Source organism: Rhinolophus ferrumequinum, chromosome 3, assembly GCF_004115265.2.
Source record: "Rhinolophus ferrumequinum isolate MPI-CBG mRhiFer1 chromosome 3, mRhiFer1_v1.p, whole genome shotgun sequence".
Taxonomy (NCBI): Eukaryota; Metazoa; Chordata; class Mammalia; order Chiroptera; family Rhinolophidae; genus Rhinolophus; species Rhinolophus ferrumequinum.
Window position 1 is genome coordinate 94,999,363 of NC_046286.1, and position 17,630 is coordinate 95,016,992.

The 17,630-nt window shown below is 37.7% G+C and overlaps 1 protein-coding gene across 4 annotated transcripts in view; it reads right to left on the minus strand.

The window, feature by feature from the left end:
- Positions 1–17,630, minus strand: part of SYNE1 (spectrin repeat containing nuclear envelope protein 1) — a 417,051-nt gene that overhangs the window by 62,225 nt on the left and 337,196 nt on the right. For all 4 annotated transcript variants that reach the window (XM_033094253.1, XM_033094240.1, XM_033094230.1 and 1 more), the window contains 8 exons: positions 17,043–17,189; positions 14,401–14,555; positions 13,796–13,943; positions 11,660–11,754; positions 8,770–9,004; positions 6,811–7,005; positions 2,940–3,065; positions 396–551 (listed from right to left, as the gene is read on the minus strand). In XM_033094253.1, coding sequence (XP_032950144.1) covers positions 396–551; positions 2,940–3,065; positions 6,811–7,005; positions 8,770–9,004; positions 11,660–11,754; positions 13,796–13,943; positions 14,401–14,555; positions 17,043–17,189 — 1,257 coding nt within the window. The remainder of the gene's footprint in view (positions 1–395; positions 552–2,939; positions 3,066–6,810; positions 7,006–8,769; positions 9,005–11,659; positions 11,755–13,795; positions 13,944–14,400; positions 14,556–17,042; positions 17,190–17,630) is intronic.

Genomic DNA, 17,630 nt, shown 5'->3' on the forward strand with positions numbered 1-17,630 from the left:
TGCCACACACAAAACCAGCTCCACAGTATTATTCAAAATTGAAATAAAACTATTGCTTTTCACATGTGTAAAGTAAGAAAGAGACCACCTACCTAGCACTGTATCTACCTAGCAAAACCACATCCGTGAACCACAAAATTATGTTTCCTCTGAAAAGTATTATGCCAGCCAGTGAAAGAAAAAGCAAAAAAAAAATCCAGTTTGACTGCATCTCAGCTATAATGGTAAGACATAATTGTATTCTTCTGAAACGTTTTTGTAATAACCACAGAGTCCTCCCTCTGTGCACAGAGATAGGAGATGGGTCCCAATGTGGCTCAAGTCATTTGACCTTCCAAATCATCTCCCAGAGTCCCACCTTTCTGAGCGAATGCTGAGTCCAGCATTGGTCTCACCTGGTGGCATAGTTCTTCCCACTGCCTTTGCAGAAGCTCCACGCGCTCGTTCAGGATGGAGATGTCATCGGCACTGATGTAGGTACAAAGGCTGTTCTTGAGCAGTGTCAGCTGTGCCATGTCATCTGTCCAGCTCCCCACTGCATTTTCCAGTTCCTAGATTGAACAAACAAACTTGAATACCCATCAACATTTCTGAAGTGTATTTGGAATAACCTTCTTGATACAATGACCTTTCCAGCCCACTCTGTTTGAACATCTAACTTGGTATCTACTTACTTGCTTCCTACATAATTTGATAATTTGCCAAGTGCTCCTCATAAAACACCAGGTTGCTTACAGAATCTTCCTACCATCTATTCACCATTTCATTGATCGTCTTTGATTGTCTTTTCTAAGTTAGAGTTTCATCACTTCACTGAGCTTCTTTACTTTTAAACCAACTTTGTAAACTCCTAACCCATCATTTCTTTTTGTCCCGAGTTACTGATCATGTTAATGAAATACTTTTTGAAAACCTCAGACTCCTATATTGAACCTTCATTCAAACACTATGAATTGCTACATTCTGTGATACAGACTTACAATGTAGCAGCTGAAAAGATCTGTTGATGTTATCACTCAATTTAAAATAATGGACCGAATGCATTTTCGGCAGAAGCAGAGATTTCTTTAAGTAACTGTAAAAATATATGTCTTCCGATCTTTATCAAATGATTTAAGAAAAAAATTCATAAAACAATATTTGAACGAGTTAACATTAATTTGTTTAATGTTTGAACAGATTTTGCAATTCATGCTTTTTGCCAGTTCTTGAGGTTTTCAGATTTCAGCTAATTTAGTGCATCAATAAAATATTTCACATGGCTTTCCCCCCCTCTTTTTGTCTCTTCACACAGGAGGCAAGTTTCCAAAGGGAAAGGCAATTAACGGTACCGTCTGAGGCTAACTTCCCAAGCAATTTAGGCAAACAAGGTTTCAGCCTGAATTTTCCAGGTAATTGCTTTGTTTTGCAGCTAAGGGTGGTTTGGGTAAAGAGTAGCAGAGAGCTGAACCAAAATGCACCCTTTTCATCTCCAAACTTAATAGCAGGTCATGCTTGTAACTATTGTGTATTCTGGGAGATGAGGTCCCATGGTAACAGCTTTTGGCTAAAAGACCAAACCATCCAGGTATATTAAATATGTAGCGTTTCTGTTTATATGCATAGACATATTAAATTACCATACCAATGTAAAGATTTTCCGCTTTTTATAACAATTTCTAACCCCAACTCAAACATCAGAGTTGGTGTATGGATTAAAAAAGTACCACCACCACCACCGCCAGAAACCGACTCTTTCAGACTTACAGACTCCATTAGATGAGTCCAGGTGGTAAAAATAAAGCCTTTGGATTGTGGCAACTTTGACATTTACTAACTTTGAAAAGTTATAAAACTTCTAGAAGCATCGTTTTGCATAACTGTAAAAGAGAAATAGCAGATTCCCCTTATGAGCTTGTGTTCAGGGCATCTGAGGTAACACCGATACTGGCAATGGCACACAGGACTGGCCTAATAAACGCCATTCTTGTTTATTGGAAGTTTTCTTGAATCATTTGTTACAAATTTACAATCACAGGCTTGAAACAAGCTCTTTTTAATCTCTGCATACTTCTGAATTTATACTTCAATATTTCACTTGCCATCCATGATGTAAACTATAGTACCTTTGATTTTTCCTAAATCTTCCTCTTTCAAGTATTAAAGAATATTCTTAAATTATAATATCAAAGAAATATGCTGATATCCACACTTTTGATGAATCCTAGACTGCTCTAAGAATTGATCTTTCTTAAATGCTTACCTTCTTAGCCAAAGTGAAGCAGAGAACTGATTACAATCCAAATCATTTGAGTATGTGGGAAGTTTTAAACAAAATTACTCGAGTAGTGCAATAATTTGCAAATGACTGGAAACACAAGGACATGTGTAATTTGGGAGAAAAGGTTGAAGGCAGTGTTGATTTGATCTGCATATTGCTCCACAGAGAACTGCTGTTCAGCCACCCCACCAGGCCCTACACGTGTGACTGGACCAAACCCTAAAGCGACTAAGTCATGTTGGTCCCAGCGAGCTCATGATGCAGGGGACGGTCTGCATTGGCTACTGATTTGCTTCTCAGTGCGATGTGAGGTGTTGTTCATAACCTTTAAGCAGTTGGGGCCCTGAGTAACTAAAGGATGGAGGCTCTGTGCAGTAACTGAGATCAGCTATCTACAGTTCCTGTTTTCCTTACAGTAGAGCGTGGAGGGCAGGTGTGCTCCTCCATGGCCACTGTCTGCAAAATTTCCAGGCTGCCCAGCCTCACTCTCTTAGCTGTAAATGAGACTCTTCTGCTAGAACGACTCTCCAGTGAGGATGCTTTGAAAAGATTGCTTTTATTGCAATATACCAGGAACTTGCATGGCCATAGGAGATGGACTAGATTACGCTTTCAAAGGCATAATTACAGCTGAAGCACACGGGTAGGTGACAGTTAAAAGCTCACTCCAGCCGTTTACCTTGCAACGCATTTGCTCGGCATGGAGCTCTTCGTGGTGATCCGGTAGAGGTTGGGAAAGCTTCTTTTTGAAAGTCCGTAGTTTCTCCAGAGATTCAGCTATGCCATTCTCACATTTTTCCCAGTCCTAAAATGGGAGGAGAAAGAAATTTCAATAATTTTTTTTTTTTGGTAGGAAATTGGAACAAAAGTAAAACAGTCTTCTTAATTCCCAGAGGAAGACTTAAAGTTACATTGAGAATTTAAGTTCACTGATATGAAGTCCTGTCCACATCCATTGTCGTGGTGGGCAGTGACAGAAGAGCTGGGTTCTAAGCTGACTCCTACTTATGTGATTTTCACATAGGTAATGTGCTCTCTCGATTTTTCTGATGGAATAATACAGCTTACAGTTGCTGGAGAAAGCTATGGATGTCAAGGCACCAACTGCAATGTCCAGAATATTACAGGAAATCACAAATGTTATCTGAATCTGAATCAATCTGCAGAGGTGAGAGGATAATTACTGCCCTGTGCATCTTTCCTAATCCCACCCATAATTATTCCAATGTCTACACCAGGGGTGTCCAAACTTTTTTCAACGTTTTTCACCAAGGGCCACATGCGGTAAAATACACAAACAGCCGGGCCACTCTCTCGAGGTGAAGTACGTATTGCCTCACCTGGTTTATTTAAGTAAACTAAATATATTTTTGGAATTTGCTGCGGGCCAATTAAAAATTGCGGGCTGCAGTTGGCCCGCCGGCCGCTGTTTGGACACCCCTGGTCTACACCATCTCAAATGTACTATACGAAATAAGAAAGGGGATAGGGATCGCATTCAGGATGAAAATATGTGTGAGAGAAGTGAGATGAATGTAAAAATAATATAACCCTGACTCTCATTCAATTCAACATGCATATAATACGAGGTACATACATTTGAATTGTTACAGAAGCGGAATCACACAACTAGAAAAAGCATGGCATTTGACTGGCTTTATCTTGCTAGTGCAGAAACATATGTAATAAAGGGTTAAATATGTAATATATAAAAACCCAAATAAATCAATAACTGGAGGAAGATGATAATGTAATATTTTAAAATATACATCTAGTATGCCAAGTACTGACAAGTACTCTGAAGATGAACATGGGGAAGTGGTAAGTGGCATTATGGAATGTGGTCGCTCTCTACATACTGACGTACATACGTACACCATGTGGCTATATTTTGTAAGGTTACATACCAAACTGGCAACAATGGTTACCTCTGGAGAAGTTAATATGGTTTGGGTGGTGGTATAGGAGAAATTTCATTTTTCACTTTACATACTTAAATTATTACCTGAATTTTTTTTTTAAACCAGACAGATGTATTTCTTTTGTAATTAAAAAAAAAAAAAAAGTAAAAGAAAAAAACTAAAGAAACCATAATGGCAACTTGATTCTTTATAGCACTCTTATCTACAAATTAACTCATATTTGGTGTCTTAGTGCCCATGCAAATTAAAAACGAATCTCCTTAATTTTGTTTATTAATCCCCAGTCCTGGCCACCTTCTCCACAACAACCATTCCCCAGTGGCCACTTCCCCCAACTTAAATTATTAAGCTCCAAAGAAAAACAACTAGAGTTGCTTTTGCATGATGCCACATCATGCTGCACTTTTTTTTTTTACATTATCTCTTCCATCATTACTGGTGTTTTCTTGTCTGGGTTCTCCTGTCTTATCTTCTGGTGCCTTATTTTTAACACAGCAACTCATAGGTGCTATTTGCTACAACTGTCTTCTTTAAGAAGTGATGACTAAAGTACCTCCCTACTCAAAATGCATTTTGGGTGCTAATTGAACTAAGAATTTGGCTCAAGATTCTAATTTTTCTTTTAAATTCCTTCAGGGAACTTCCTAAAGTGCATAACCACATTCCCTCTTCCCATTCACCAGAAAATAACATAAAACAAAACCAAAAACACTACAAAAAAATTGTCTACCTTGGGCCGATTTGTCCGTTCCCTTTATCAAAATATCTCTGTGTTTCCAGGCTACACTTCATTCATCAATGCTAAGCACAGTGAGAGTAGACAGAAAGGTCCTCTTTCTGTTTAAATTGAACAGCATTCTGAATTAAATCATCACACACTCTAAAATCTATCAACCTACAGTCAATAAATGTTCACTGATCTAGAAGAGAAAAGGTCAGCATCTTATTTTTTGTAACAAAATTAAGAGGTGATAGTGAAGCAGGTAAACATGCAGGGCATAGAAACACAATGACTATTTTTGGCATATTTACTCAGAGTATTGAATTAAGATCTAAATATCAATAGGCATTATATTATAGTTGAGGGGAAATGATACAGTAAAATGAGCCTGTATAAACATTACATTTTCGCTTCATAAACTCCTTAGGCAAATAGGACCTAGTGTATGACTCAAAATAAAATAAACTTTAACAAGAGAAGAGCGATTTCCCTTTCCAAAGATGGCTTACATTTTGAAGCTATAACCAGTCTCCCTACATTAATTATAAGAAAATAACTAAATGTCATGGTCTGCAAACACCTATCAGAGGGGATGTTTTACACACCCACAGACTGACAAGAACAGCAAATGCAGTGACTCGGCCGTCTCGTCTTAGAAGTCTTAGGAATGGGTCCAATAATCACATCACAAATAAAGAAAAAGTGCATGATTAACATGTTCTCATGTCCTCTACAGAATGAGTTACAATGTTTTAATCCTTTCCTGAAGGCAAAAATGAAAAGAGTCAGACATATTGTATTACTGATGAATCACGCTGTGGAAATAATAGTTAACGGATATTTAGTGGCATTCTTAGACACAAGGTAATATATTATTAAATAATATTTAATAGAATAATCCCAATGGGTGTGCCTACTTGAAACATTTTAAAACAGCAAACTGTATTCCATTAACTTTAGTTATTACCTTTGATCCAAAACAGTGACAGGCCAAATTTAATGGATACTCTCATTAAAGTGTTCGTGACTGTGGACATATATAAAACTTTAGTATTTAGCTGTGTTTACTTTTTAAAATGAGAATAATAACAATGATAATTATTGTGCTACCTGATTCACCGTCATTATTTCATTAACTCCTCACACTGCTGTGTGAAGGAGATGTAACCATACCCACTCTACAGATCAGGAAACTGACACTTAGGTTGAGTCAACCAAGTTACTTGGTTTGTTATGGTGTTAACTTGGGTTTATCTGAGTTTAGAGCCCATGACCTTTTGCAAACTGCTGACTTAATTATGTATTATATATGGATTTGGAAAGTGAGAGAGAAAAGCATATTGTGGGAGGTCTGGAAAAATCTGCATTTCCCTAAATTTGCTGCGTGATCCATATGCTATCTGTATCCAACAACAGGCTTAATACACCTCCCGCAGATAGCAACACGCTTGGATGAGCGCAGACCAAATCAAGAGTACCTTCTTGGATAGCTTTTTCCCTGCTATAAAATGAGAGATATCAATCTTGAAAACCACTTTAGAGTCTTAGGTTCCGGAGTGGAATTTATTCTTTGCATTCCTGTCTAGATTTATACAGTCATCACATGGACCCTGGCTTAGCACCGGCCGTTAATCAGAATTCGTCAGTTGGACGGTCTTACTAGACTTAAAACTCCTTTGTTGGGGGATTTTCCTACATGACAAATGGCAAAATTGGGAAACTTCTTCAGTTTATGTAAGACAATGACAAGGTCTTCAATAAAACATAGGGGATCCAAATACTGCAGGGCATGACTTCTTGACCTTTAGATTATCTGATTCGCAAAATAACAATGGGAGGAAGAAGCACAACTGTTAAAGGAGTTTTTCAACGGTAGTATATCTATAGGAGGAAAGAGCTGGGCTTACTTTCAACAAGAAGGACAGGTTTTTCTTCTGCTCCTCCAGACACAGGCTGGCTGTTTTCCATTTCTCTTGGATTTCCGAGAGTTCAGCCTGCAAGGTGGCCTCCGCCCCACTGTCGGCAGAGATCAGGAGCTGCTTGCCCGCCTCCACCGTCAGGATGTAGCTGCCTTGTTGTCGCAGGAACACTTTTTCTTTGAACTAAAAGGAAATGTGGATTTTTACTTTCTCATTCTTCTCTTCCCCGTTTCCCTATTATAAGTATTTTTAAATGACTCCACAGTTTTGCACACATAGCATGCCCTCTTTTATTTAACAAGCACTTACTGAGCTAGTCATTTGTGCACAAATGCAGCAATGTGTAAATGAATGAGAATTCAACAGGGGGAAGCCTAGTGTCTGTCCCCAGGTTCAATGAAATAATGATGCAATACGAAAACTCCTCTGTAAGACATGGAACATGTCCTTACAGATGGGTGTTTTCGTTTGCTTGTTTTTAAAGTTTTATTATGATCTTTTTATGTCTCTTGCAGAAAACATTTGTGATGCATATTTAATATAAACAACCTAATTCAAAGAAAGACCATGGCTCACATATCTAACTCATCTATGGTACACAGAGAGGATTCCTCAAAGTGGTAAAGGCTTCATGAGTTTTGAAATATATGAAAATGGCCAGATTAAGAGGGACCTGGTGTCATATGAGGGCCAGGAGTCAGGGAGAGGACAACTTCCTCGCAGAGAAATGAGGATGGGTAAATTCACCGTACAAGATAAAAATGATGAATTCAGGACATTAGATGTAGTTTTCAGTGGCTGGAAGGAACAGAAGGTACATGCAGGAGAGCAGCAGGAGATGAGGCAAAGCCACATCTTGCACAGGAATTTGATTTTTATAATAAAGTGAATGAGACTCGCAGAAGAAGAATAAGCAGGGAAATGATGTGTTTGCATAGAAGCATTCAGCAGTAGGGTAGAAAATGCAATGGAAGAAGGGTATGTACTACTAGATTCACCAAGACAAGTTAGAAACCTATTGTCTATCTCGGCAAAAGATCATGGGCATCTAACCTAAGGCAGTGGCAGTCGGGATGAAAACTTGAGGACAGAAAAAGAAGAGGATAGCTATAAAATGATTCTGGGGTTCCTGACTGATAGGCCAGGTAGCTGGTGATGACATTTCCAGGAACTGGGGACATGGGAAACAGACTGATGGAGAACAGACTGATGAGAAGTTGGTCCAGGCTTTCTTGGAACCCACAGAGTATATTATGTCTGTGATGCATTCTAGATGCAAATCCAAAAGGCAATTGAATACTTGAGTCGAACACTCAGGAGGTGAATGTGACTGGAAGATACCCATTTGGCCCTTCTGTGCTGGTAGGGGGTAGTTGCAACCATGTGTGTAGATGAGGTTTCCCAGAGAAGTGAGGAGAGGGAAAAAAGCAACAATAATGACTTTCAAAGGAAGAGGAACCCATGGAATATACTGGGAAGGGCTGATGAGAACAAGGAGGTGTCCGTCTAAGAGGCTGGAGTCCTAAACTCCCAGGATGGTGAAAGTAAGAGGCTAGACCAAGAATGGACAAACAGGACTGAGCCTTTTACCTTCTCTGGAATACTTCCGTGACATGTTTAAATTGTGCACGAGTGAAATATGTATAATCAGTGCAGACTTTTGCTTCCCTTGTCATTGCCTTCCCATCCATGCTGGGATTCAAGGAGCTGCTGGGAGGCCTGGGTGTGTGAAGTGGAGGGAGCCTGAGAGGCTGGCACTTACCACACTTTCATCATTAAATATGGGCTTTGGAATGCAATTGTTTTCTCTGTTTCTGTTGACATTTGCGAACAATGTTTGTCCCCGTTCCAATGTCACTCCAGAATCCTTCTGAAGAACTGAGGCTAGGGTAAAGTGTGCAGTGAAAATGCAGAAGAGGTTTCAAAACAGCGTGTTTTGCACCTCACCTGCACTTCATCGAAGAGGGTCCTTGCTTGTTGCAGTGGTATTGGGACACTTCCGAGACCACTCACGGGGAGATAGGACACTTCAACCAACCATTTTCGGAGCTTTTCTGCCATCTCCCTATAGCGTTGCCACTGGCGGATCTGGCTGTCGATGATCCCTCTCCTTTGCTGGGCCCTGCGAATCACTCCCTGCCACTGATTACTGAGCAGTATCAATTTCGAGCTGAACTCATCTCTGGTGAAGAAATAATTACAGAGGGAAAAATACTGTTATCGTGGATAAGGTCACATTGTCGACCAACGCATACACCCCCGATGATTGTAAGCACTGAGAAGTGATCTAGGGCAGAGGTTTTCAAATAGTGTGCCATAGTCTGTTATCAGGTCTATTATTGCAGGTAATTTTCAAAAATCAGTCATAGTGCAACTATCGGTGTTTGCAAATGGTGAGTGCTCTCACGTGTCAGCACAGGTTGAAGGCACATCTATAAGGTCAGGGTCACTTACTCTCTCCCTGAGGGCACGAGGGGAAGGTGCATAGGGCAGCAGTTGCAGCGGGAATGGCCCCAACCCCTGAGCACACGCACAGCAATGTATGCAGCCTGTGACAGCCTCTCGTGAGGGCTACAGCAGGAGAAAATGAGGAGCGAAGCCTATTTATAACACTGTCTTCAGCTAGAATTATAAGCCACTTTGGATGAACAAAACTGAGTTATTTAGCTATCATCATGAGGCACTTCAATAAAATTATGTTATTAAAATAATTTTTTTGAAAACTGTACTCCATAAACTCAATATTCCCTCACAACAAATAGCCCTAATCTTTAGCAAATTATTCCACATATTAATCTAAATTGTAAACCCACTTTGCTTTGTTCTTAGAAAAATGAAAACTATCTAGTCATCACTGTCTGTATAAAGGTTATCCGTATGCCTACAGATATGAAATTTTACTTAAGCTTTCTCGATTTCCAGCTAAATAATCTCAGATTTTTAAAATTTGTTTTTCCTACCTGTGTTTTCTACCTTTCACAAATGTTGGTAGTTTTTTACTAAGTTTTCTTTAACATTCAACTTGTGGCTCTAGAACTGATTTGTCCAGTATCAGAGAATGATACTGTTCCACACATTTCAATACTAATGTGTAACACTACTTGCTTTTTCTCTATTATATTAGTTTTGCTTTTCTTTCTTAGATATGCTCTTTTTGCCTCTTGAGGGTAGCTTCAAATTTGAATTGGACATACAACCCTGGACTCTGATATTCTTGGTAGCTGTATCTAGCGCCACTATAAACTTTGATTTTGTAATTAAAAATTGTATTAGTTCTTCTGTTTTTGAAAGAAAATTTCTGGTATTTATAACCTAATTACAGTAGAACCAAATGTGATGAATTAGGTTTGAGATTTCCCTAAAAGCTATAAGCATCTCTCATCTCTGAAAAAGTAGAACTCCAGGACTTGAGAATGTGACATGAAAAGTACCCTGCAAATTGCTTTCCCTACCAGGTAAACATCCAAGATTTCTTTGGAGTCTTCATCCTCAATTTGTAGAACTTTTAAAAGACAATACATTCACAATCTAGGGCCTTCCTACTGTAGACATGCTCTAATCTGAGTGTTTTCTTCACTTGCAATGTTCAAAATTATCCTCGGGTCCAACCTTCATGTTTTCATTTCTAACTGTTAACATTTAAAATTTAATAGCTGTTGGCTTGTGCGTGAATTTTAAATTTTATTTCACTTAATGACTCAAACTTTTACAATATTGTTATAGAGTTGGCTAAGGGAGGATGAAGCAAAAGATAAGTTAATTGCATCTGAATTTGTCTTATTTTGAAGGCCTTAAATTCTCTGTAAAGTTCACATTAAATTTGGCTTACTTAGAATAAAATAAATATGGTATCACATTTTGCTGTTCCAAGCTTAACCATAAAAATCTTTCATGTCTGTCCAAAGAAATATCCACTTAAAACTGAAATTGCTTCCAAAACATTAAAAAGCCCCTTAATAAAAATAATAATTTATTTTCTATTTAAAAAATAATACTAAGTTAATTATAATCACAACTACTGGTCCTAAATATAGGAAATATATATATATATATGTAATAAGTGAGGTTTATAGTGCAAATATCACCACAGAAAGTAGATAGGATAGAGTCAATATCGTTCCTATGTAGATATAGTATGGAATCACCAATTCACAAACCACAAATCTAAAGAGGAGCTAGGTATTACCTTTGTATTTTTAGTAAAGAGAGAATCTGCTAAGTAAATGAAGAGGAAGCGGGATCTCAGGGTGAATGTAATCTGACTTAGGTAGCATACCATTTTCAAATCTGGTGGAATGGTCTTGGTATGGGAGAGCTGGCCTGTCCTGACTGAAAACCAGATACCCAAGTTCTAGACTTGATTCTCTGCTACGCAGTTCCGTGACCTTGGTCAAATCAGTTCACATTTCGGGACCTCGAGTTTTCATCTATAAGTAAGAGGGATGGTCTAGTGATCTCTATGTTCCTTTTAGGAATAAAATTTCTGTAATCATATGAGAATATTAGAAACATCTGTTTACAAACCCTGATGCATCATTGATACAATTCATTCTGATCTATTTATTAATTTGAGTCTCCTACAGACTATTAGCAAAGGTTGGCTAGGTGATTTTCAAGTACTCTATGTCCTTCATATAATATAATAGCAGTTCTTTAAAAAAGACTCAATACTCTGTCATTTCGGAGATTCAGATAAGCCTTTCCTCCAATTACTGAGGCTTTATTGCAGCACAATTGCCTTAGGAAGATTGGATATATGCCCTCTAATCTGCTCATTAAAAAGAAAATGACTAATTTACTGGAACCTTTCTTCATAATAGTATATCAAAGATCCTACCTGTCATCAACTTGACCTTGTTCTAGAAGATGCTGCCCATCAGTAATGATCGAGTGCAAAATTTGTTGACGGCTGAACATCTCTGCTTGAAACAACTATTATTTTTTAAAAAAGAAGAACATGCTTTAGAGTTCCTAATTTTAATGACCCGTTCTCTAATAAGTTTCCAAAATTTTTGGTTTAAGCCAAGTTATGAAAAATACCTCCAACGGAATCAGGATATGTAGCATATCCTGAAGTATAGGAATAACGTATTTTTAAACCATCATTTAAGATATACTTAAAAGTAAAGTTTAAATTTTGTTTACTAAAACCGACTAAAAGTGGAATTATATTCCCCTGCTTTCTTTCAAAATCACCTATAAAGTTAGTTAACACATAATTTGTATTCTTGTTTCTTTTGTATGCAGAACATGGTCCATTTTCAGATAGAGATCAGCTTAAGACCTTTGAAAAAGTTGAAGAATGGGAAAAAAACACATTTTTTTTAAACTTAGTATTTTTCAATTTAATTGGATTAATAAAATTATTTCACCACTAAAAACATTCAAGAAAGAAATTATTCCCATTGTTGTTTAAACAGCTTTTACTGAAATATAATTCATATACCATACAATTTACCTATTTCAAGTGTATAATTTGATGATATTTATTATATTTCAGAGTTGTGCAACTAATACCACCATCAATTTTAGACCAATTCCATTACCACAAAAAGAATTCCAGACTCATTAACAATCACTCCCCATTTCCTCTCAATCCCCCAGCCAGCTAATCTATTCTCTGTCTCTAGGGATTTGCCTACTCTGGACATTTCATCTAAATGGAATCATGCAATGTACAATCTTTTGTGACTGGCTTCTTTCCATGTAGCATAACGTTTTCAAGGCTGACACGTTACAGTATACATAAGTACTGTATTTCTTTTTATTGCTGAATAGTGTTCCAATGTATGGATATATAGCATTTTATTTATTTATTCATCAGTCGGTGGATATTTGGGTTGCTTCCACTTTTTGGCTCTTATGAGTAATGTCACTACAAACAATATTCTGGTACAAGATTTTGTCCACACAGGTATATGTGGACATATATTTTCATTTCTCCTGGGTATATATTTTCATTTCTCTCTGGGTCACATGGTAACTCTACGTTAAACTTTTTGAGAAACTACCAAACTGTTTTCCAAAAACACTTCACCATTTTACATTCCCAGAAACAACGTGTGAGGATTCCAATTTCTCTACATCCTCATCAACACTTGTTATTTTTTTCATTGTAGTTATCCTAGTGGGTGTGAAGTGATATCTCATTGTAGTTTTGATTCGTTGTCTTTTATTTTATCATCAGTCGACTGGATAAAACTGAACTTAAAAATACTTTACTCATACGATTTAAATTCTCTACTTTTAAAATTTAAGCAAAGTGCTTTAAAATTAGTTTTATTCTCTTTTAAGTTGTGCATTAAGCTTTTTTCTCTGCTTTTAGGTAAATTCTGTCTCTCCACTTGCATTATTTTTCATAAGTACATAGAATAATTTAGTTACACCAGTAAACAGAATATGGAGAGTACCAGCAAATTAATTAATTTGCTTTTTGTATCTAGTTCTCTCTTAATGTTTCTTGAGAAATGATTATAATGTAGTTTGACCAAGAGGTACACTTGGAGATGTCTGGTACTTGATTTTCTAGTATAAAATGCATATATGCTTTTTAAAGAGCACACAATTTTAATTTGTCAAAGACTTTTGATCAAAGCATAATCTTTTTAGCAAGTAGCCCTGGCAATATTAATGTAGTCTGCAACTCAATTTGAAAACTGAGTCACTTTCTACACTCCTTCTGCACTGCCTCTCTGCTTCCCCTCCTCCACCCCATAAGTAGACTATGACCACAGTTTGGCATTATCCACTGCAGGGTGGTAAAGCCTGACACATGCTTATGGAGCAAAGAACTGGACCACATTTTTGTAATTAAGCTATCAAAGTCTCAAGCTTAAAAAAGAAGGCAAAAACAATGCATGCATTTGAGCACATTTGGCACAAGATACAGCACTTTAATTCCTCCACATGGCATTCTGCAGTATCTCCAAGGCCTAAACTATTTTATTGCCCCAAATCTGCAGACATAACTTACCTCATGTGCTCTCTGCTGTTCCAAAAGATGCTGATAATTTCCTGAAATCTCTACTGCTAACTTTTGCTCCGTTTGAACCAGAAACTCCATCCATGTTTCACATTTTTCCAAGAAAGTCTGATGTTGTAGCAAAAATGACTGCAACTTACTGACAGAACAAAGGGAAAAGAATAGTGCTTATGTTGTTGCTTATTCTTATATCTTTAGCATATAAAACTAGCTTAAATATTTTCTGCATCCATTTTTTTTTTTTTTTTTGCCTCCAATTCTAATTTGACCACCGCAAAACTTTCATGTTGGGTAGTAAAATTTAAAAAGAGAAAATTGAAGAAAAAAATAAAAGTTTAAAATGGTAATTTAAACAAATGATCAGATTATGTTTGTATCTTTAACATAGTCTTACATAAAAGAGTTTATTATTTTTTGAGTAAAACAGTATTGAGTACATTAAACATGGAAAACCACTTCGCAATTTGAGTTTCTTATTTTGAGTTCAAATTTTGTGAGTATCATTGGGAACACCTAGCATTTATAAATGTACACAAATCATGAACTTATTTCTACTGGTATATCAGAGCGGCCAAAACATCTCTTGGTAACTCTACCTGAATCTTTCTGTAGTCTGAGAGGAGATCAGAGACCAATGCCGGTTCAGACTCTGCATCCTTTTGATTTCTTTATCATTCAGGGGTAGCCTATAGCCAAGCTCATTCAGACGGTCTAAATCTGGGGCCATGCTGCTGAATTTTAACATCTGCCCCTGAAAGCAAGATATAAAAGCAGGTTTAGTACCACAGGTGGAGGGATGGATAAAGAAGATGTGGTACGTACATACAATAAAATATTACTCAGCCACAAGAATAGATGAAATAGTGCCATTTGCAACCATAGGGATGGAACTTGAGATTATCATGCTAAGCAACGTAAGTCAGAAAAAGTCGAGAACCATATGACTTCACTCATATGTGGGATATAAAACTAAAAGCAACAAACAAACAAGACAAACAGAAACTCATAGACACAGACAACTGTTTAATGGTTACCGGAGAGTAAGCGGGGATGGGGGATGGTAGATGAGGGTAAAGGGGATCAAATATATCCTGACGGAAGGAGAATTGACTTTGGGTGGTGAACACACAATGTAATATACAGATGATGTATTATAGAATTGTACCCTTGAGACCTGTATAATTTTATTAATCAATATCATCCAATAAATTTAATTTTAAAAAAAAGAAAAGGCAAAGTACTTTCAAAGTACACAGTGAACTTTGGATTCAGAAAGAGTCTGGCTGGTAATCTCTGTGTATTTCTAGGCTACTTGTTTGCAATCACCAGAGCTGTAAAAAAGAAAAGCCACATGTCCTAATCAGCTTCTGCTGCTGCTGCGACTGTGGCGCCGGCTAGTCAGTATCTTTTATGGAACATTTAGTGGTTTACATGTATTATTTGATTTATTTACTCCTAAGTCATGCTTGGTAGAACTGATAAAGAATAAAGACATACTGATGACTGAAGAGGCTTAATTCTTACCCTTCAGACTTCATTTATCCATGTTAATTGGTTCCTTTGTTATTTAATAATAATAATAGTTACAATAGTAACAGTTAACATTATCGAGCACTTATTATTATAAGAGCTTTACAGGTAATACAGTAACTCATTTTATCCTCAAAACAATCCCGTAAGGTACTGCACTATTATCCCCACTTTACAATGATAAAAGAGAGGCCCAGAAACTTTAAGTAAATCGCGCAGGGTCTCCCAGCTAGTAAGTGACAGAGCTAAGGAAACGGGTTGGGTTCTTGCTAGACGGAATACAATCCCACTTGAGTTTTGAGTTCAACACACAATGTCTTAAGAGCTTCACCCTAAAGTTCGTGAGACTCAACTGAGAAAGCAGTATATGCTTTTAGATCTCTTCAAACACAAGACAAAGCTGCCTGGTTTGGATTCCCTGTGGATATTCGTAACTCCATCTAGGGACCTGGCTACAGGACCAAAAAAATGTGAGGTCACCTTCAGCTGCGTGTTTTCTCTTTGCATGTTCTGCACATAACTCATTACCCTAAAGAAAGAATAAACCTTTCCAATTATTAAAGCCAAAAGCACAACTATTAGATGGCAAGATTGCCATGGGTAGACATCAGCAGTGAACAAAACTGACACAACATAGTGTGTTGTGTTCTCATGGTGCTTTCAGAGAGAACGATACTATTCCAATAACAGAGAGAACAACAGTCGTCACCTATCACAAGAACATAATTAAATGGTATCTAAAACATTGACGAAAAAGAATAGTGTGCTGTGAAAGTGTGTCTGTCACTGGAGAGCCTGAATATGGACAGAAGTGGAGGCTTTCCTAAGACAAAATGACCAGGAGTTTATTCCTTTTGGTCGGAGGGAGGTAGTGGGGACGAGAAAAGAATTCCAGAAAGGGGAAACATCCTGCACACAGACACTAGGAACCGATGTGGCCCACTAGTGGCTGGAGGAGGAGATGGACAGTGGTGAAGACGAGACCCTTAGGAAGGTAAGAAGCCAGGTTACGCTGGGCCTGATACCCCACGCTGAGATTTATCCTGAGAGCAATGGAACCCAAAGGGCTTTAGGCAGAGGAGTGATACGATAAAATCTGCATATCTATTGTATTGTTTATTTACTTTACTGAATACTTAAAATATTTCCCAATTACATAATACCATGGTGTGGTGTCAGATGGGTACTAGACTTATTGAGTTGATCACTGCGTAAGTTATATAAATGTCTAATCACTATGTTGTACATCTGAAACTAATATAATACTGTACGTCAACTGTAATTGAGAAATAAAAAGAAAAAAAAAGATCGTTCTGGCAGCTCTGGCTTGGAGGGAAAGGGATGGCTGCAGGGAGCTCCATGGAGGCTGTTGCGGTGGTCCGAGAGAGATTGGTAGCTTGAATTAGGAGTGAATGATGGTAGAGATGGAGATGGGATCTGTCCGATCACAAGAATTGTGAAGGAGGTGATGGGCTCGGCATGGGGAGGGACTAAAAGTAGGAAGGAGGAGGAGTGAGGTGTTACCCTAGGACTGCACCTGGCCACGCTCCCAGCACACAGCTCATTCGTCTCAGGAGAGCAGGAAAGCAGAGCTGGCAGGAATTTCCTTGGGAGCTCAAAATAAAACGTAGGCCTATGTCAGGAGTTTGGAGTTTTCCTTTGAGGATGGAAGATACAAGATCTGGGACTAGGATTTCAACCCATTTACCTTAAGTTCTTCCATCCTTTCCTGGATGGTCAAGAGGTCAGAAGAGTGGCTAGGGTCCTGCCCTTGTAGTATTTCTTCAGCTTCTACTATCCAGGCCTCCAAAGCTTCTAAACTCTTGGTGAAGGTTTCATAGTCAAGAACTCCAGCCTTTTTTTATTACAAAAGAAAGTTGGTATTAGAAATCTAATGAAAGGGCAAGTGGATATTGAAATTATTTTTCGTATCCTATGTCAAATTGCCATTTTCAAGATGCTGTTCCTAAAGAAACAAGGCTATGATGACTTAATTTCTTTCTGTTTATTAATATAATTTTTCTAATACTTAGAATTATTTCCATGTATCATTAATTAACCAATTAGAGTCACTTTTAAAATATATTATCAAACAAAAACATATTCTGGTTCTTGCAAAAACTTCTTATATAAGCATGACTGTTAATATTAAACCCACTTAGTGTTCATTAATTGCACATATCTTAGTACCATAGAAGGAGGCGTTGGTTTGGGGAAAAATTACACTGTAAAGAACAATGTAAGACTGCCACCTTCCCTTGTTCCCACTGGCACGTCCAAGTGTGTTTAATTTTTA